Here is a 21,610-nt window from a genome sequence, read left to right as displayed (position 1 = left end):
CTGTCCAGCGAAGCCACAGCTAGGCACAGCCAGGCCACAAGCCGTCATTGCCCCCAGTGGGAGACCTGCAGAGGCCGGACACTCACCCTGGTCACCCTGGACACCCTGGCGGCCAGTGACCAGACCATGGCCGAGCCTCCAGACGGCTCCAGACCCTTCCTCGCCAGGTATCTTCTACCCTGACAAGACTTCCTGCCTTCTCTGTGCTGTATGTAGACAGAGGAATGAGCGAATCATCTATCTTTAATTACCTAAATTTTACACATTGCAGATTCCATAGGTTCTTTGGCTCCCTGGTATTAAGCAAAGATGAGGAAGCACAGATGTTTGGATGGGGAGCCTTCATCACCCCATCTGGGCCAGTTCTTCGCTCCCTCCAGCACCGGCAGCCCTACTTGGACGCTAGGAATCCACTTCCTCAGCCGGCCCTGTTTCTCGGCAGCACGCTGACTCCACCGCACCCGGCCGCCCCCTCACAGCCCTCTGCAGTCACCGCACAGGTGAGACGGTCATTTACCCCATGGCTGTTCTCAGCACCCAAGCATCTGGGTGGACTAGGAATTGTTTTACTTTCCAGCCAACATGGTGGTGCTGTGCCTGAGGGTGCCTGTCAATGGGGAGGGGGCAGTCTGACTTTGGCTGAGCCCAGAGTGACCGCCAAAGTCCCATGGGGGGCAAAGAGCTGCCCTTGGGGAAACTAAGACCTCTCCCTGACCCAGGTCTTGTCCCATACTTAGGTCACAGAGCCTTCTTTTCCACTGATGTGGTCTGGCTGTGACTGTCACCCATGCCACCAGAGAGAGCACAAGAAGTAGTTTCCTGAAGACGAGGAGGGTTAGGGTGACAGCAGAATAATTCTGTTTTGCTGCAAGCCCTAAAAGGAGGCCAAAGTCCAGGGCCACATGCTCAGTCACAGTCAGACAGGAAAGGAAGGAGGTCACCTACTGCCTGGGCCCCAGGACTCTGGAGACTTGCCCCCCGCAAAACTGGTTCTCAACAGTCACCAGCTTCCCACGTCAGTCCACAAAGGGCTGCTCAGTTCATAGCTTAAGCAATCGAAAAGTAATACTTTCAAAATACCCTCTGGGCGTATAACCCTCATCTGTCCTTTCTAGAAAACTGCTTTTTAATGAATTCATATTTTCAGGTAAATGAAAGACAAAATGTTAAGTGCAACTTATTTCTTCCATCACGTTTTCTTAATAAGGAAAAATTTTGTTAAAAAGAATATTATTATAAGTCTCAAATATATACATGACTTATAAAAAAACAGGAATGCCTTACACAAACAACAAAGTTCACAGCAAATATAAGCTGTAGTTGTTGCTGTAGAGATGGCAGACAGGTCACCGGCCGTCTGTAACAGCCCCGAGTTTGTGAGTGACCACCCAGAGAGGGGCCATCAGTACCAAAGAAAAGAAAATTCAGACCATAGATGAAAATAAGGGGAAACAAAAATAATGGGAAAGGATTTCACAGGTTCATCCAGCCAGTGGTGGAAAGAATCGATTTTAATTCTCTACACATGATATTAACCTATGGCATTAAAGGTAGAGATGAATGAATGAATGAACGAATGAACGAATGATAGAGTGTCAGATGCCCTCTAAAGACCATCTCAAAAGCCTTCTCAAAAATAAAATGTTTCTACTTAGTAAACATAGTTTTCACAGCTGTACAGAAGAGAAGCCAGATATTTTATAAAAATAGCTTCATTATATTCCCACTACTATCTTTTCTTTCTTTTTGGGAAATAACTCCCTGACTCCCTGGGGATGATGTTTTCCATGCTTCATCTCAAACTAGTGCGTAAGTTTTAAAAACCGAGGGATTGCCTCTAAGTTGCCAGGGGACCAACACAGAGCACATGCTTCGGCCACGTCCCAGAGCAGGCTGGAATTTTCAGTTGTCCCTTGCATTATTTATAACCACTTATAAAAGCAAAAAACTTGCATTTGGAATTCCCATAAATTTCTCTATACACCTATATATTTGAGTTGCACTGGACATAAGCTTAAATCTCTCTGAAGATGTGGATATAACAAACTCAGCATTCAAATGTTACTTTCCTAAGCAACAGGAGCCACCATGACAGGACATTTTTCCGTATCTCCAGCTCTCAGCATCAGCTACGGCTGCAGGGACGCACAAACTGGCAAGGAAAGGTGAGCTCTGCCCTGTTGGTGAGAACCAAGCTCGGGCTGCTATTCAGCGGTCCCAAGTGCCCCCTTCCCTCGCCTGTATTGGGGAGAATAATGAGACCTGTGCTTTGGGCTTTCTGCAAAGATGAGCCAGTTGCGTGGATGTCAGGGGCAGAGGAGACAATAACACGGAGTCACAGCCTCCGCACTCCCCAGGGGATACTGCCAGACTGTAGGTGGCCTCGCCCACAGAGCTGGTGACTTAGAGCGGACGGCCAGGCCCAGTCAAAGTGTGTGGCTCCGTGAGGAACATTCCCCCTCCTCTGCCTGCACTTCTGCGGCCAGGGGTGATGAGGAGGATGCTCGGGGAGGGCCACAGGGGCAGAAGTACTGCAGGGGCTGACCCCCTGAGCAGCAGCATCCTTTAGAGAATTTGGACATCTGCTCCCCTTACATCTTTCTAGTGTTCTTTCAGGCACCCAAGGCATCATGTCAAAATGGCACAAATATCAAAAGCCAAATAATGCTGGAATGCTAGAATAATTTCTAGGATCCTAATTTCTGCAAGCCAAGACATTTGTTTGGTCTCTCTTCCCTTTGCCAAAGGAATACAGGTGCACAGAAGACGTGAGTGGTGGTCTTAGTGACCTCCCAGGGTCACTTTTGCAGCTGACACTCAGGAGATGTCAGCTCTCCCAGAAAGAACCAGCCACCTGCCACTCACCCCACTCACTCAAAGTGCTGGGGCCAAGAAATGAGTGCTGCGGTCTTGATTCCTTCTCAGAAGGAAAAGTGGAAAAGGAAGAAAAGAGGAAGGAGGTCAGTCACTTCAATGATTTTAATACATCACTTTCATTATGCTGATGATCAACTAAGACTACACTAGGATTTTTTTTTTTTAAATTACTTATCAAAGAGGAAGGCCTCCAAGTTCAGGGAAGTTCAGGGGTGCCTCCCTAACACAGCAGCACAACACAAGGCCACACCAGGGTGCCAAGGAGCTGCTTCTGAAGCTTTGCTAAAACAGGGAATTACAACAGGGCGTGTCTGACCTGGCTCCACGGGCAGACTGCTCCACGGGCAGACTGTAATAAACAAAGGAACACGGAACTCGCCTCCCATCAAGGTTGCTGTGAGACTTTACAGCTTCTTGGCCACAAACCCCAAGTTAATTAATCATTCTCAAGAGTGATTATTACAAGTTTGACTTTGAAATGATTTCTGAGCTTAGTCCTAATATAGCATCCACAGCAAACCTCCCCCTGCCCCCCGGGGCACTCAAGGTAATAGAGAAGCTCCCATCACAGAGCCTGTTCCCATAAAAGCAGTCATTGCACGTTCTTCTGGCCTCAAGCGTTCCTCCAGATTTACCCTATGCATTCACTCAGTAACCACTTGGTGCGCGCCTTCTAATGCAGGCACGGGGCAGGGTAACAAGAAAACAGCAAGGAATAAGGGCATTTCCCTAATCTTGGGGGCAGGGAGACTAACCCTGGAATCCAAACTGGAATCCATTCAATTACACTGTTAAAAGATGTAAATGCCATAGCTTCAAATGTGCAATGACAGGAAGGGTGCAGGAAATCCTTGGGCATGTTAAAATGAGGTGATTTCCACCCTTTTCCCCAGTCTTCTAATGCTATTAACAAGCTGCTGCTACAGTAAGTAACAAGAACAAAAAGAAGGAACTAAGCGGAGCTGTGATTCCTCAACGTGAGCTAAGCCTTTTCCGTGGGTTAGTCCCTGTTTATGCCTCATCTTCCTTGAGGAAGGTCGTACGAATGTCACCATTCTGGAAGCCGTTCAACGGAGAAATAACACAATGATTGAAAACAGAGCAAGGGGCTATTTAACTACAATACTAATATAATGCTGGGGTTTCTGCAAGGGACTTTCATTCCATGTGAGGCCTGTTGCTCAGGGCAGGGCCCCGCCAGGTGCTGCCCCACTGCCCCACACTCTGCCCACCGTCCTCCTACACACCCAGTTGGAGCAGAAACGGGCCCGGGACACTGGAAACAGCAAGACAAAGGGAGAAGGTGCCTCTGGCAGCCTTTGAAATCCCTTTCCGCCTACCCCACGTCTGCTGACAAAGCCCTCGGATGCACCAGATGGCAGAAGCAGACAGCTCTGCTCGCCTACAGCTGTTCCCTGACAGTTACCGAGCCTTTTCCAGGGGTGGCGCCGAGCAGAGAAGAAGGGAGAGACGGGCAGTGTTAAAGAGAAGTGCTCCCTGTGTCAGGAAGCGGATGGGCTACTACAAGGACTGGCCAAATGTACCCTGCTAATGTGTTTGTGTCGATAAAGTTTTATTGGAGTACAGCCACGTTCACTGACATACTATTGCCTGGGGCTGTTTTCATGTTAGAACAGCTGTGACAGAGACCACGTGGCCTGCACATTGCTCTACTCCGTTACAGCAAAACCTCACTGACCGCTGGTCTAGCAGATAAAAACAAGTTCCAACGTAACAGAAATCAGAACTCACTCATTGCAAGAGAGCAAGACCCCAACTGCTGCGGGTGAGGACAGGAGTCCCGGCCTGCCTCTCTCAGAGCGCGCCAGCTGGCGGAGGGCTCAGGCCGCACACAGCCGCAGGGCTCATCTCCTCGCCTCTGGGCGTGAACAAGTTCCTTCCTCATGTTCTTTGGCATGACACGAGGATACTGTTTGGGGGTCAGGTCAGAGGAGCTGCCTCTTCTGTTTTCACATGTTTAAATGTAAAATCCCATTCACTTTTCACTCCGGCACCGGGGATGTAGGATGCATACGTACCTTTTCTGGGATGGCTGCATTAAAGCTGAAACCTTGTCGTCATAAAACTTCTTCATTGCAAATCTGTCAAGGGCCTGGTCGGCGCTGGAGAAGCAGAGAGAGAAAGAGACAGCATCGGCTCAGTGGAGGTCCCGCTGCATGGCTGGGTGACAGGGCACAGGTGTCCTGCGGCTGTTCAGAGTGACCAGCTCCCGCAAGGAGCGTCCCTCTCTCGCTGCAATGGGGCCTGTGTACTCCCAGTCCGTCCATCTCTCCTGAGACTGCCTCTCCCCTGCAGGACCACGCTCCACTCAAAACGGGAGCCGCACCTGCAGGATGGGAACTCGCCTCTGAAACAGCCGCATCTTATCTACGGGTGTGACACTTCGATGTGCAGCGTACGGGCCCCAGGAGAACTGCTGGAGTCTCAGCAGGCAGGCAGCAGGGCCGGAGTCCAAAACTGTCCCCGGCCAGCCCAGCTCCCAAAAAAAGGAGGCCGGTTTAGGCGGGCTCTGCGTAAGACTCGCAGGCAGGCAGACGTCACAGGGCAGTGAGGATGTGGGCAGCAAGCCCGGGGCATGACAGTGCACACCACTACACATGTGAAACACACGTGGGCCAGCCAGGGTGCCTCGGTCAGGAAGTCACTTCTAGGAACACACTTGAAAAAGGTGCAGGACGCTGCAGCGCCAGAGGGGCTTGGGAAGGTGTCTGAGGCTGCAGGGCTGCATAATTATGACTTGTAGTGAGCGCCACAGAAAGTAACCCTGCCTTCCAACAACATACGTGACGTTAAACTCCACAATGCCCACACGGAGCGTTCAGCAGAACTTTCCAGAAACCTCACAGCAGGGCATTTGTGGGTTTTCCTGATATGACTTCAGCATAAACCGCGGAATCTGAGTGCAGTAGTCTTAACAATTGAGACTTGTTTGAGCCAAAAGCTTCCTTCAAACTCTGATGGAAGTGTGGCTCTTTCCTTAGAAAAATGTGTGTGTGTCCCTCCAGAAAAATGATACATATAAGAATTGTTGACATCATAAAGACCCAGAAAAAATATGCAGGGATAGGCAGAAGGAAAAGGAAAATATTTAAAATTAAGTTTAATGCGTTTTGACTGTCATTGAGTGCAATAAAGTGGATAACGTGCCACCTCTATCTGCCTAAGCAAGGGGCCGGCCTGGTGGCTGTCACAGACAGAGGGGTCCATTTAGGTACCGGCCACTTCACATATTGAGTACATGTGTCTTTTAAGCAAGAAAGTGTAGTCACATGTCTGCTCACTGACCTTTAAGTAGTCGTGTGTCTTGGAATTGACTTGTTTATTAAATGCTGGGAATACGCCCTGGCCAATGTCATACTCCGTATCAATATCATTAGTATTCACATGAGTGCTGGCTTTGCCTTTAGGAACTCTTATTTTTATGGTACTGATACAAGAATATTCTTCTTACTTTGTGACTTTCAGTTTCTGTTTTGTTCTGTTTGTGTAGTTTGTGGTAAAGGCCTTAAACATGTGATTACTTCTGGAATACGATCTAAGAGGGAACACTGCAGAAATGATCACAGATGTACGTGTAAGCATGTGTTCATCATGGCAGGTTTTGGAGTAGAGGATAATCGGAAGCAACCTAAATTCTAAAGAAAAGCTAGAAGCAACCTGGACAGGCACAGCTGGTGAGTGTTAAATACCTCACATCACACCCACTGCAGGAGGCGCTCTGCAGCTGTTGGAACAGGCTCGGGGAGACACACAGGAAACGGTGTCAGGGTAGAGGCAAGTTACAGGGAGCGTGTGGTGTCAGCCACTGGATGGAAGGCACTTGAGAGCGTCACTCCTGTAACAACAGCCGGTACCTGAGCACTGATGCTGTTCTAAGTGCTTTAGGTGTAATGACACACTGAAGCGTCACAACACTCCGGGAGGTACAACTATTATTCCCACTTCCCAGGTGAGGACACTGAGGCATAGAGACTCAGGTAAATTGCTTGACACACGCAGCTGAAATATGTACTGACTACATGGAGAGGCGAGACTTCTCGGAAAGAGCATCAGGGCTGTGCTTTAAATGAATTAGGCCCTTACCCTCAATCTTCCCCAGAAATGCCAGGCCCAGCCCCAGTGCACAGAACCTCGATTCAGACAAAACGGCCCTGTTAGGGCAGGAATGTTCAGGGTGGTCTCTGTCCAGAAGGAGCCAGGCTAAACTTGGTCCCAACCAATGTCTGCCGTGTAACTGAGGGCTGGATGTGAACGGGAAGCTCAGTGTGTCTGGCACACACACAGGTGACTGTTCTCACCAGAGGGGATCTGATTTGCACTCGGGGGTTGGGTTTCCGCCCTGGCAGGCACTAGCTCCCCAGTTTGTTTCCAGGGAAAACATTCGGAAAGTCAAATTTCACTCCTTGGTGCTAGAAAGGAAAAGGTTTACTGGCTGCTATGAATAGGCTTCTATATCCCCAGAGTGGAAGCTCAGGCTTCACAAAGTGGGCATTGAGAAGACGGGGCACGCGCACATGCGAAACCCACAAAGAATGGTATTTTCTAAACTGAATCTCAGCGTGAGTGGAGATCTGTGCTCGGGGAAGCGGATCGGGAGACGCCACGGCTGCCGAGCGCCAGGAGGGCTGGCGCGGGGCTGAGGTCCTCATGGCCCTGCTGTGCCCACTGTGCCTGGCTGAGGGGACCCCAATGGCACCTTGGAAGCCTCCACAATGACTGTTCCACCTCGTGAGAACCAGCCCAGACCCGGCTCCTGTGCACAGGCTGTGAGATTGAGAGCAAGCTGCCTGGCCCCCTGAGCCTCAATTTCCTCATCTGTACAATGGCAACAATAATAACTGCCTCATGGCTTAGTTGGGAAAATTCACGGAGAACAGGAAAATATTCAGTGTACTTCCCAGAGGGCCAGTACATGTGAAAAGCAGTGGCTGTCGCCGTCATTATTTATAAGGTGTAAATTGATCCAGTGAGACAACTCTGTTCTTGCTTTTCATAACGGTGATGTTTACCTCTGCTATTTCTATTAGAGAATGATAGCGAGCTCACTTATTTTTTTAATGTCTCCGTGGAAGTACTCAGAATCAATCACACATGGCTGCCCAACCAGGAAAATGTCTTTTTCGCAAGTGGAAATCCTTAGCTGGAAGCAGGGTTGCAGGGTCCAACCACCCCAGCAGTGGGGAGTGGGGGACACAGGCCAGCCGTGCCCTTGGGACTCCATCCAGGACGGCTCCCAGACAGGCAGCCTCCTGCCCCGGGCAGTCTCAGCTGTCAGTAGCAGGCTGACATCTTCGTCCTACCTGGCCGAGACGTTGGTGAAGTGCATGTAGGATGATATGACCACTCCTATGCGTCCTTTTCCGCCCTGTAGGAAACAAAAGAGGAGCTCATTTTCTCTGGAATCCCACAGCAGAGGTGTAATTAGAACAGGAATATGCTCACCCCTGGACAGAATGACAGAGAGCTTGTTTTGGAGGGTAGACCAGCGCTACCCCCACTCCCCGGCTTCCCTGTTCCGGGATAGTCAGCACCCAGTACAACTAAAGCCTCCACCGCAGCGAACCCGCACGCCAGGTCCCGACAGCAAGAGCGTGTGCTGATTGGCGCGGCCCTGAAGTCCTCTTGGGCAGATCGACGCAGCAGTGGCCCATGATGTCACCCAATCAGGCCGGAAGACACTGTGCCAGGAGCGGCAGCAATTAGCATGACTTAATTACCCAGGTGAGATGGAAGTGAATGCCGCTCAGGGCTCAGGGCTGATGCTGGTCAGGGCTGCACATGCAGCTCAGAGGGATGGGACGCAGAGTCCAGCCTGCTGACAGCCTCTCTCATGACACACAGGACCACTGTCCCAGGCAGGCGTTCTGGGAAAGGAATCACTCAAACCGCAACCACAGACACCCACAGCCCAGCCCATAGGCCAACAATATCAACAGCAGAAGGGGAAGCTACGTGACAGGCCACTGTCACCCAGAACCACAGAGTGCCACTTTCTAGAACATACCGTTGTGACCTATAACACCAGTCGGCAAACCACAGCCCACGAGCCAATTCTGCCCACTACCTGTTTTCCTAAACCCGTGAGCTAAGAGTCATTTTTCAATCATTGAGGAAAAATCAGAAAATAATAAGATTCCGTGGCAGTGAAAATTCTTTGAAGCTGAAATGTCGGTGTCCACACATGAAGTCTGATTGGAACACAGCCACCCCTATTTGTTCACATACATCCAGGGCTGCTTCTGTCCACACCACAGGGACAGATTTGGGGAGCTGCTGCAAGACCACGTGGCCTGCAACGTGTCAAATACTATCCGGCTCTTCTAAAAAACATTTGCCAACTTCTGATCTGGAATCACATGAAGCCACAATGGCAGGTCCACTCGTATGTAGCTCCCTAACTTCTTGAAAAGGAACAACTGAGCAAATTCAAATCAAAATTCTGATAAACCCACAATTGTAGTGAATGTCACCATCCTTCTCTCCGGTAAAAGTCAAGAGCGTGCTTTGCAGAGATTCGGCATAGGCACTCGGTAAGCCCCTTGCCACCGGATCCTGGCACACGCAATTATGCGCTATACATACCAGTGTGCTTCTAGCATAAAAGTATATGCGACAGAAATTCACTTACAAGGAAACAGCAACACCTCAGCCAAACAGGCACACGTGGTGGTGGCCTTCACCCCTGATATGGATAACTTCTGAGGCACTAGTTATGGATATATAAATCAAATATTAAGAGATCTGAAGGGAGAGACAGCAATACAGTAACAGTAGGGGACTTCAATACCCGGCTTCCAGCAATGCACAGATCACCCAGACAGAAAATCAGTATGGAAACAGTGTATTTAAACTCCACTTCATGGACCTAACAGACATCTACAGAACATTCCACTCCAAAGCAGCAGAAACACGTTCTTCTCAAGTGCATACAGACATTCTCTAAGCTAGATCAGGGTTAGGCCACAAACAAGTCTTAACAAACTTAAGGCGATGGAAATCAGATCAAGTATCTTTTCTAACCACGATGGTATGAAACCATAAATCAATAACTGGAAGAATGCTGGAAAATTGACAAGTATGTGGAAATTAAACAACATATCCCTGAACAACCATTGGGTTAAAGAAGAAATCAAAAGGGAAATATAGACATATCTTAAGGCAAACACAAATAGAAACACAACATACCAAACTCATGGGATGCAGCAACAGCAGTTCCAAGAGGAAAGTTTATAGCATTAAATGCCTGTGTCAAAAAAAAAGAAAGCTCTCAAATAAAAACCTAATGTTCCACTTCAAGGAACTAGAAAAAGAAGAACTACACCCAAAGTTAGCAGAAGGAAGGAAAAAACAAAGATCAGAGCAGAAATAAATGAAATAGAGACAAGAAAAGTCTCATTAGACAATAGAGAAGATCAACAAAACTAAGAGTTGGGTTTTTGAAAAGATCTTTAGACAGACTACAATAAAAAGAGAGAAGACTCATAAAATCAGAAATTAAAGAAAAATCATCATAAATGATATTGCAGAAATACAAAGATCACAAGAGACTGCTATGAACATCATACACCAATAAACTTGATAACCTAGAAAAAGCAGATAAACTCCTAGACACATACAACCTACCAAGACTGAATCATAAAGAAAAAGCAAATCTGAACAGACCAATAACAAGTGAGACTCGATCAGTAATAAAAACTCTCCCTTCAAGGAGAAGCCCAGGACCTGAGAGCTCCACTGGTGAATTCTACCAAACGTTTAAAGAAAGGCTAATATCAACCCTTCTCAAACTCTGCTACAGTGTGAATATTTGAATTTTCCAAAACTCATGTTGAAATTTAAGCCTCAATGTGGCAGTATTCAGAGGTGAGGCCTTTAAGAAGTGACTGGAGCTCTCATGAATAGATTAATCCTTCGTCATGGGAGTGGGACTGGTGGCTTCATAAGAGGAAGAGGGTCCTGGCCAAGATGCTCAGCTCCATCTGCACCACCCTGGGACTGTGCACGGGGTCCCTGCCAGCAGGAAGGCCCTCACCAGATGCTGCCCTTGAACGTGGACTTCTCAGCCTCCATCACTATAGGAAGCATTAAATAAATTCCCTTTCTTTAGAAATTATCCAGTTTCCCATATTGTGTTACAAGCAACAGAAAACAGACTAAGACAAACTCTTCCAAAAAACTGAAAAGGAGGGACTACTTCTAAATTCATTTTACAAGGCCAGCGTTACTCTGATATGAAGTCTTTTCTTAAAAGAGCCAGATTGTAAGTATCTTCGGTTTTGCAGGCCACCCAGTCTCGCTGTAAATACTCAAACCTGCCACTGCAGTGGGGGTGGAACAGCTGAGGATGTACATAAACAGGGGAGGCTGGGTTCCCACCCGACTCCATGTACGGACACTGACATTTGAACTTCATGGGATTTTCATGTAAATACAACTCTTGCCTGACAGGTTGTGGGAAAACAGGTGGTGGGCACAATTGGCTGGTGGGCATTTGTATTTCAGGGCAAGCAACATTCTTTTGGACTTGAATGGTTTGGATCTGCTCTTCAACAAAAATCCCAGAATCCCTGATCATATAAGTTGCTGTGGATATCTTTCCCCATGGACTCAGAAGCAAAAGGTGGGGTGTGGCCGAAATTTCCAAAAGAACCACAGGCTACGTCTGCTCAGTCCATAAACAGGGGGTGGATGGGTCAGTGGGAGACAGGACACACCTACAGCAAACAACCCTCCACATGAAACAGGAGACCTGGGACGCGGCAGGACAGCCCCCACCCTGCTCCTGCCCGGCGAGACGGGCCCAGCTATGCCGGTAATTCCCGGCACGCATGGAAGGAAACGCACATTCTGCAAAGCAGGCAGATTCCGGTGAATGTCAGCGGTTTCACCCCCACGGTGATGATGATGAACTTCTGTTAACATCCACATCAGCAATTTCGAATTAAAAGAGGGCTTATCTGTCTTGGCATATTTTCTAAGTGTTTCAGAATGGCTTACATGCACCAGAACGGTGCAAGTGATGCGCCAATCGCTTCGGAGGTTTCAACATGTCCCCAATGGATTCCATTAGCAAGGTTTGTCAGAGCCACGAGTGGTTTAGGGAAAGGACGCAGTTTAGAAATCGCTGGGCAGTAACTTCATCACTGGGACCGATGTGTTTTAAATAATTTTATACTTTCTTTCAATTTCATTTAAAAATTGAAGTGAACCACTAAGATGAAATGGTCAGCTCAGGGCGCATCCTCTGAGGACGCAGCGGGTGGCAGCGTAGGTCTGGGAGAGCCCAGAGCCTGCACTTCTCATGCATGCCGGATGCTGCCGGCGGTCCTGGGCCTGCGGGTGAGAGATGCTGCCTTAATGGTTTGCTAAGTGACACTGGGCAATAGCGACCCATCAGTATCAGGCTTGTGTCAACGTCACCAGGCCAAGCCTAAAGAGCTTAGTTTGTTTTAATTGACAAGAATTATATTTGTTAAAAAGTCTCTCTCTCTCTCTCTCTCTCTCTTTCTCTCTTTTAGTTTGCACTAAAACATGAATTTGGGCAGAGGCTCCTTAGTGTAACACAATAGTTTAAAAAGGTCAGGTTAACACAGAAAATTTGGTATGAGTACTAATGTGTATATGTGTCTATTTGGGGGAATGTGTTCAAGTTAGATATGAGAAAAGAGACGACACCAGAGATGCAAACGACATCCAGGTGCACCTGCTGGGTGATTTCTGCATATGGAGTGATCACCAAAAGCCAGGAGCGTGGCAGCTGTAACACCTTCAGCAAGCTGTGCTTCCTCAGTCTACGGACAGATCTCAGCGCCTTTGTAGGACAGTTATACTGAAAGTACGACGTCACTCAAAGGGAACTTTCTTTTAAACTGAAGTCCGTAATACAATGGATTTTTGTGCAACTTACGAGTGCAAGAGTCTGGGGGGAAAGAAGATAATTTCACCTTGAAATGTCGACATTCCTAGATGTTTTGATGGCCCTAAGAATGCAGTATTGAACATACAAAGTAGTGGGATGCCCCTCGATGGGCGGCCCCCACTGCCTGGCAATGCCCCTTCTCGAAGGATTCCTCAAGGTGTCTGGGGTAAGAGCTATTCTCCTGTAATAAAGCGCCTCACGGAGGGTGGCGTCCTTTCAACATCAATCACATTTGAGGAACCAGGGGTAGTACAGGCAGCTGAGAAATGTGAGCGTTAAAAGGAGAGACTGCAGGAGGTCAGAGGAGGAAATATGAAGGAGGCCGGTGGCAGCCAGAAGGAATGCCTGCCACCACAGCTGGGCCGCCGGCCACCTGTGAAGATGCACAGGCTGTGTCTCCCCTGTGCAGGCTCCGCTTGGAAAGGACCAGGTGTTTACCGCAAGAGCATCGCCACATCATCACGGGTCCATCAACTAATTACCAGCCTAAGGTGGCACAGCAGGTCTGCTGCCAGCCATCGGGAAAGTGCCTTTCTCTTTGGAAAAAGAGCTTTCCACGAGAAACAAAAATGAATAGAAACAAAAGGATTTGCTGTCATTACCATCCACCATCAGTTTCAAAATGCACAGCTACACATTCAGAGACCTCAATCCTATAAACTCTAAGGCCAAACTTGGGGAGGTCTGGTAACTCTTTTTGTTTCCTTGTCTGTTTTTAAGGACAATTTGGAAAACTTACTTGAACCTGTTGGGAGCACATCGCGGAGACAAAGCTCGTTAGCTCACACAGGACCAGCACTGGTCTCCATCCCATTTCCCCCAACGGCTGAAACCCAGCCGGACCCCCAGACCCCTGAGCGCCAGGAAGCAGAGACGCTCACCCTGCAGTGGATGACAACCACGTGCTGGGGGTCACTGTTCAGCCAGGACTCCTGCGCCTTGCATATGGTGCACATCTTATCCAGAGGCGGTGCGTGCAGCTCCGGCCAGCCCACGTCCATGATCTGCAATGAGAGAGGGGAGCTTCCTTAGTGTCCGTTTCCTGACGCCCGCTGGGCCCTCTCATGATGACTTCTTTCATCATCAGCATATTTCATTTAGCGGCAAAGTACAATGTTGCATTATGGCCAACCTCCTTCACTGGAAAAAATAATAGCCACAGCTGTACACACGTGACACCTCTTCTTCCAGGGGCTCACTTGTTCCACTAGCTGGGGTGACAATGCCAGAGCGGCCTCTGGGGTGTTGCTGATGGTGCGGGGCTGCGGGGGGCGCGCAAAGCCCAGAGAGATCTGAAACAGGAGTCCTTGCCCCAAGCTGCTGCCAAAATCCCTACACTCAGGCTAAAAATCAAAGTTTTGGAAATACAGCTAGCCATTGCCCACACGCGGTGCAGACAGCGCCTCAGAGGCAAAGGACAACAAACTCCTTAAAAGGCAGGAATGAGCCCGTGAGGAAGGAAGCACCTTCAAACCTCGATTTGGTTTGGTGCACAAACAAAGAAAATCACCGTCCTGTGATCAGGACACGGTGGCTCTGTGCACGAGAACAGCAGCTCCGAGCATCCTGACACCAGCTCCAGGCCACGGGGAACCACAGTGGCCACGTGGTGGTGTTGCTTTTCCTTTTATTTCCTTTTGGTAAGTGGGGACAGGACACGGAGCTCTGCCTTATTATTATAGTAGTAGACATGGTGTAAAATGGCTGGAAATTTCAGAAAACTGCCAGGAAGTAGGAGAAGTCACTACCCTCCCACAAAGCAGAGAAAACCACTGTGACATTTTGATGAGTCCCTGGGTCTTTTTTTCTAGGTACATTTAGCGTAATGCAGATGCTATTATACATAAATTCTTATTCTACTTTTGTTAACTAGTACTAAATAGGCACCTTACGTTACTTTTTTTTCACTCTAATGGCTACAAAATATTCCAACATACAGAACATATACATCTATATACCATAACTTGTGCTTACTTACACAGTATTAAAAATTGTTTCCCAAATTTTACTACTGAAAATAGTCGTGGGAGGAATGGAGGGTGTTGCCACGAAGAGGTGGCACGACAGAGATCCCTGTGGTGACGGAACATTCTGTGTGTTGGTTGTGGTGGTTACACAGGTCTACACACAAGATGAGGTGGCAGAGAAACACACACACAGATGTGTATGCAAAACTAGTGAAATGTGAATAAGGTCTAAGGGCTGTACCGATGTCAATTTTCTGGTGTAGATATTTTACTATCACTTTTGCAAAATGCTAACCTTTGGGGGAGGCTGGGGGAGGAATACATGCAATCTCTCTGTATTATTTTTGCAACTTCCTGTGAATTTATAATTATTTCAAACTAAAAAAAAAGTTTTAATTTAAGAAAATAACCAACGGATAGGAATAATTCCTAATACCTTTTACAAAGACTAGTAACAAACTATTTTTGCACAAGCAGAACATTGTTTACATTCAACAAAACTCAGAATATAAAGGGACGAAGTCCATACCTTTGGGTTAAGCTTTGTAAGGTCATATCTCTTTTCGGAAAGGTTCAACACCTACAAAGGAGGGGGAAATAAAGCTTTTAGACGAATCATCAACCCCAGAGATGAAAGGAGAAAATGCAATCCATTTCCACACGTTATTTACCTTCAAGGTGCTGATGATAGTAAAAGACTGAAATGTGTAGGTAAGTGCATTCTCACAGAACAAAAAACATCAATAAGATGAAGGTGGCATACTGCATCCTTTTGCACAGACTCGAATTCTGTATGTTAACTAGCATTAAAACAGGCACGTTACTATTTTTTTATTCCAATGGCTTATTCTTATTCTTATATTCCAACATACAGAATATATACATGTGTACACGTGCCCGTGTACACACACACACACGTGCACGCACACGCACCCCATAACTTTCCCAGGCTTGCTCCTGGAAAACAGAGACTTATCAGGAGAGGACGCACACGCTGAAGAGGACGGTCCCTCCTCTACGGTGCTGCAGGACGGGCCAGGACAGGACCGAGTTCATGACCAGCCGAAAGCCACATCCTAACTTCACTGAAAAATCAGAGCTACTTTTTGCTTGCTAAATCCTCAAGTAAAACAAAACGAAAAAAAAATAATGTTTCAACAGAAAAGGGCCTTAAAAATTAACTAAACATCCCTCACACTTCAGAGACAGGATGTGAGGAAAGAGGAGAACAGGGGCTTGTCCAGTCACCCAGCAAGGCCTGCTTAGGAGGGGTGCTCCTGCCCTGGCACAGGGTCCACAGGTCATTTTTTTTTTTTTTGAGACAGATACTCACTCTGTTGCCCGGGCTAGAGTGCCATGGCGTCAGGCTAGCTCACAGCAACCTCAAACTCCTGGGCTCCAGCAATCCTTCTGCCTCAGCCTCCCAAGTACCTAGGACTACAGGTACCCACCACAATGCCCGTCTAATTTTTCTATTTTTAGTAGAGATGGGGTCTCACTCTTGCTCGGGCTGGTCTTGAACTCCTGACCTCAAGCGATCCTGCCGCCTCAGCCTCCCAGAGTGTTAGGATTACAGGCATGAGCCACTGTACCTAGCCCACAATTCATTTTTAACCCCGGCACCGGCTGCCTCCTGGGCCAACTCAATGCCCTCCCCATCCCAGCCCTGTTAGAATTGTTGGGGACACAGCAGCCCTTCCTCAGAGGGATCGGGACACTACAGCAAGACAAGACACGTCACCCAGGACAGGACATCCTCCATAAATGGCTCATCATTTTATTTTCATATCTAACTACTGGATGAATACAGAGAAACAGAGGGTCTGACGGTCTATACAAGACATGCACACAGGTCTTTCTTGAGGTTTTCCAAAAAGGTCCTCATCCCAAAACAAGGAGTGGACCCTTGACCTAGCCATTTGGCAGGGGCACTGTGGCCCTGACAAGGCCCCACACAGTGTCAGGGGAAGAACTGTCCCCATACCCAGCCGGGTGCTGTCTGTGCCCTCTGCACGGTCTCCTCGGGGAAAGTGGGCCAGGGGATGAGGGAAAGGTGGCCAGAGAGGGGGCTGGGGATATGCTGACCAGAGCACGTGGCTCCCAAAGGAGAGCCATGGTCCTGTGGATCAGAGCTCCCCTGTGGCAGAGGAGGAAGCCCCGGGGGGACAGGGCCTGCACCCCACTTCCCTCTCCATGTCCAGGTCACAGCCAGGCCGGGCTTCTAGGGGAGAAGGAGGCCTTGGCCAGGGCTGCTCTGGAGTCAGACGGAGGCCACATCTCACTCTGCCGCCTGGGCCACCCTCCCAGCCCAAGTCTAGTCATGGGGACAGATCCACAAGGGAGACAACAGCAGCCTTGTTGGCTTCCGGGTCAGATCAGCCTTGCTGTAGAAAGGAGGTGGGTAGAGGGAAGGTGCTAGGGAGCTGTCACTCAAGCCCAATAGTGGCCAGCACTATTCAACCCCAATAGTGACGAGAACAGCAGAGGAAGATGGGCCTCCACGTGGGCTGGCAACCCTAGGAAGAGAAAACGAGGGGCCCGTCAGAGGGCGAGAATTAGAGCTGTTCCGTGTTTTTCCTCAACTGGGGGCTCCACCACCAACTACACACGTTTGTTTTGAAAACTGAGCTGTCTACTGGTCTCCAGGGCAGCCCCTGGTTTCTTGGACACCCACCTAATTTGTCTTCCTAATTTCTTGTTCAGGAAGAGAGTCACAGTTTGCTTTGGCATCCCAGCGATGCCACATGGGACCTGTAGGCGTGGCTGGCGGGGCCACGTCCTCAGGCACTGTGTAGCCAGCATTACTGATGAGTGATGCCCCCTCAGGACAGGATGAGGCAGCAGCCATCCTGTGGGCAGCTGTCCCGTGTCCCTGACAGCTGCCTACAGAAAGGCATGACACTGCTCCCGAGGTGGGTGGCAGAGAGCAGCGCAGGACCAATGCTCTCTACACGTGGCTGTGTGCGTCCAGGCTCCGGAGCTGCTTCCTCGCACAGTACCCACTGCAGAGCCTGCCCAGGGCTCCCTGGGCCACCCTGGGGTGCCGAGAGCCAGCCCCACTGCTCACCAGGTAGTTGTCGCCATGCTTGGACTTGAGCATGCGTGTGACCTCCTGCAGGTTGCGCAGGTAGGACTCCTCAGAGCAGCCAGCAGGGAAGGACACAGCGATGATGCGCTCCGTGATGTAGGTGAGGTCGAGCTCGTGGCCCTCCTCCATGGCGGGGCTCAGGACGGCGGGCCTGCAAGAGAGGAGGAGGGCTGCTCAGCGATTGGGGCTAAAGAACTGGAAAGAGGGAGAGGACATTCATCCTCTCAGGCTGTCACACGAGCACCTGCAGCGGCAGGCTACGGGAATCTACGGCTACATTCTCTACACTGCTTTCCAGTCACAGGAGGGCACGAGTCTAAATTTCCTTGCAGGGCATGACTGGGTACTGCAAGCTTCTAGCGGGGAATAAATAGAGAAAAAGTGGCTCAGAGAAGTGACGCGGGGGCTGAGACAAAAGGTATGAGGGCGCAGGGCGTCGGTGGGAGGGGTCCTTGCGGTTCCACCGGGAGCAGGAGCAGGTCTGAGACCAGACTCCTTGAGGGGAGCCTCAACCCCCCTGAGGTGTCAGGACCAGCAAGAGGCAGCTGGGAGGAAGCGCACTTCAGGCAGCAAGGAGGGTGTGAGCAGGGGCCACGGCTGCCAGACATCAGCAAGCAGCTCCTGGGGCAGGCACAGCCAAGGACGGGGCTGCTGAGCGGGCCGGGTTGGGTCCCCAGAGGCCCAGGGAGCAAGGCAGGAGCTCATCCTGGAGAGGAGATGAGCTGGGGAATTTCAGCCACTGCGAAACCAAAGTGGCATTTCGTTCACTGCAGTGGAGCTGGCTCCTCTCAGAAGGTCCAGCGCTCTGTGGGGCTCTGTGGGGTTCTGCGGGACCCCACTTGGTTAACCCCACGCATGGGGGATGCATGTGGGGCAGGCTGTCTGACCAGGTGGCTGGGGCAGGCACCCAGGAGTGAGACAAAGACACATGGAGAGGGAGGAGGGCAGAACTGGCCATGCCACACCCAGCAGGCTGGAGGTGAGGACCTGGCAAGGCCCGGCTGTGTGGGAGCCAGGTGCCCGGGACTCGAGACAAGGGCCATCACACGTGCAGCTTCCCTGCAGTCCCCTGCGGGTCCCAGGGCAGCCTGAGCCCCTCCCTGGAGGGTCTCTAACGTCAGGGCTGAGGGTGTCCAGGATGAGATGGAAAAAGATCTGGGGAGAGGAGACAGGGCCAAACCCCAGCAATGACACCACGAGGTGAAGCCAGAGGAGGACACAGCAGGGTCACATGATGCGGCTTTCAGTTCTTGCTCAGCACTGCCAGAGGGCTGGGGTTTTATTTTCACTGTGAGTTTCTCTCTCTCTCTCTTTTAATTTTGGAAATATTCAAAAACATAAAGAATGGTTTTGCAAACCCCCACGTACACATCGCCCCACTTTGAGATGACCAACACTTGGCCACCTTCGCCCATCCACACCCAGAGAGCTCGGCCACTGCGACGGCTCTAGAGGGATCCCAGACACACCGTTTCATTTACAATCCTGTAGTTGGTTTCTAAAAGGTAAGGACACTTCTTAATTAAAATATGTACAATGCCCTTATCACACCTCACAAAGAAATAACACTATCAAATATCCAATACCATAAATTTATTTTTTACAATTGATTTGTTCAAATCAGGATCCAAACAATCCCCAGAGGGTTTTTTTTCTCTCTACCTTATTCACCAGGCATGGATGCAAAAGAGTTTTGATTATTTTTAAAAATCTGAGTTTTTGGATCACTGTTTTTAGAAAAATAACATGCCTCCTATGGCCATCGCGATCCACAGAGAAGGACTCTCCGACAGACTCTGGCGTGCGGGGCACGGGCGGGGTGGTCCCTGCAGGCACCCGCTTAGAGGAGCTGTCGCTGCAGCGCACTCTGACCAGCCCTGGGGCCCACCCCCAAACGCTGTACCCACACAGCCGGGCCACGGCGATGGAATTATTTATTGAAAGACAATCACATGTGTTTCCACGATTGGGCTTCTGATGCCTGAGATTACATCTAGAAAATGGATATAAACCTGACATGTGTCACCTTTGATTATTAATATTTAAAATCAAAAAAGAAATTAAAATTACTACAGAATAAAGTAACACCACGTCCAAGTTTTCTCTGTGGAGACCTGACCCGCAGCCAGAGACACAGGGATGCGTGACCCACACAGACACTCACCTCGACGGCTTCTCACAGCGGAGGGACGCAGAAGGCGTGGAGCTCCTCGGCGCCTGCAAATAATAAAACAGGGTCATTCTGAACTGTCCTCCCCTGCCGGCCTACGTGGCACATCCACCACTGAGGGAACAGTGACAGCTGTCCCAGTTTAATCATAAATGGTAAGGCAAACATTGTCACCGCTGGCTCAGAAGTGACACATGTATCATGTGTTTCAGGTCCCCAAATGACACAATTCCACGAGCCAGCAGCAAGACGGGCTTCCACAAGGGGAGCCAGGGACCACCCTCCCCTCAGGGCGAGGCAGGCAGATGCTCTGGAACACAGAAGACAATCAGCAGTAGCTGTTGTTACTGTCATTACTGCTGTTACTTACTTGAAAGAATCAATTAATGAATGACTTTCAGGAATTCTCAATTATATCTACTCTTTTTCTAAGAGCCTATTCAGCGGGGAGAAAAGCCTCAGGTTGTAATTACTCTACGGTTCACGCAGCCCTTGTGTGGTGCGGGCATGCGCGCGTTCATGCACGAGAGGCTTATGTCATACACTAAGGTCACACCGATAAACTGTCTCAGGAGATACGTCCAGCAACTTTACGAGTCAGCATCATCTCCGGCATTTTGGAAGTGAGGAAAGTGAGGCGCAGAGAGGTGAGAGGTCTCCTAAGAGATGGCAGAGGTGGGAGGAGAAACCCAGACATCCTCTTACAAGGGACAATGAACGCTCTTCCTACCCTGAGTCAGGTGACACCAGGTGACAATGCAGGCAGGAGGCCCAGAGCTGGGGGGGGGTGGGGGCAGAGCCTCCCACAGTCCTGCTCGCCATCAGCGTTGGCCCACAGACACCCTTCTCAGAAGTATCGACACCCCTAACTTATACTTGGGGTCCTACTCAGGCAGGTGTTGCTACCCTGGGCTCCCTCAGCACGAAATGAAGGGACAGAAAATAAATTCTACGGGTACTTCAGAGATCACCAAGACAGATTGTTTTCCTTAAATCACAACAACACAGAGCCTAGTGACGATTCCAAAACCACAGAGATACTCATCTCGCCCTCGAAATAGGGGCAGGAATTAGAGAGCGTGCTCTTGGGTTACATAGCCAGGTGCTGGAGCGCTCGGTCCAGGGTCCCGGGGGCTGGACCCTGTCCCCACGTCCACATTCCTCGCTGTTTGCCGCTGGGCGAGCCCCTTGGCCCTCTGCTCCTTTGTCCCTCCCTTTTGAAGTGAGGAAAGGAACAGGGCCAGCCTCACACAGCTGAGCAGGGACGCGCTGAGACAATTCCCGTCAGTGGCGTGGAACCCTGCCTGGGGCCACTGCCCCCGCAGACCTGGCTGGGCGAAGTCCCACAGTCTGTACCCCCCATTCCCCCCTCACCGACTTCTGAGCCACCCCTCCCTGCTCACCCCCCTGTGCCTGGGAAGCGACAGGATGCTCTATACACTCGCTCCACTGATCCTCCTGAACCTGACCCCAAGCCTGTCACAGCTCAGACTGGAATGCCAAGAAACGAGATTATTCCTTTGCCTATTAGAGCTGCAAAAACAAAAATTTCAGAAAGATTTTTTAAA

At 49.7% G+C, this 21,610-nt stretch overlaps 1 protein-coding gene across 7 annotated transcripts in view; it reads right to left on the bottom strand.

Annotated features, from left to right (window-relative positions):
* Window positions 1-21,610, bottom strand: part of TNS3 (tensin 3) — a 269,342-nt gene that overhangs the window by 124,179 nt on the left and 123,553 nt on the right. For all 7 annotated transcript variants that reach the window (XM_012646932.1, XM_012646933.1, XM_012646929.1 and 4 more), the window contains 6 exons: window positions 20,037-20,089; window positions 17,852-18,023; window positions 15,314-15,364; window positions 13,699-13,821; window positions 8,199-8,263; window positions 4,917-5,000 (listed from right to left, as the gene is read on the bottom strand). In XM_012646932.1, coding sequence (XP_012502386.1) covers window positions 4,917-5,000; window positions 8,199-8,263; window positions 13,699-13,821; window positions 15,314-15,364; window positions 17,852-18,001 — 473 coding nt within the window. In that variant the 5' untranslated portion in view covers window positions 18,002-18,023; window positions 20,037-20,089. The remainder of the gene's footprint in view (window positions 1-4,916; window positions 5,001-8,198; window positions 8,264-13,698; window positions 13,822-15,313; window positions 15,365-17,851; window positions 18,024-20,036; window positions 20,090-21,610) is intronic.

This window comes from Propithecus coquereli, unplaced genomic scaffold (genome assembly GCF_000956105.1).
Source record: "Propithecus coquereli isolate 6110/MARCELLA unplaced genomic scaffold, Pcoq_1.0 Scaffold252, whole genome shotgun sequence".
In the NCBI taxonomy this organism is placed as follows: domain Eukaryota; kingdom Metazoa; phylum Chordata; class Mammalia; order Primates; family Indriidae; genus Propithecus; species Propithecus coquereli.
This window is presented reverse-complemented; position numbering and strand designations above follow the sequence as displayed.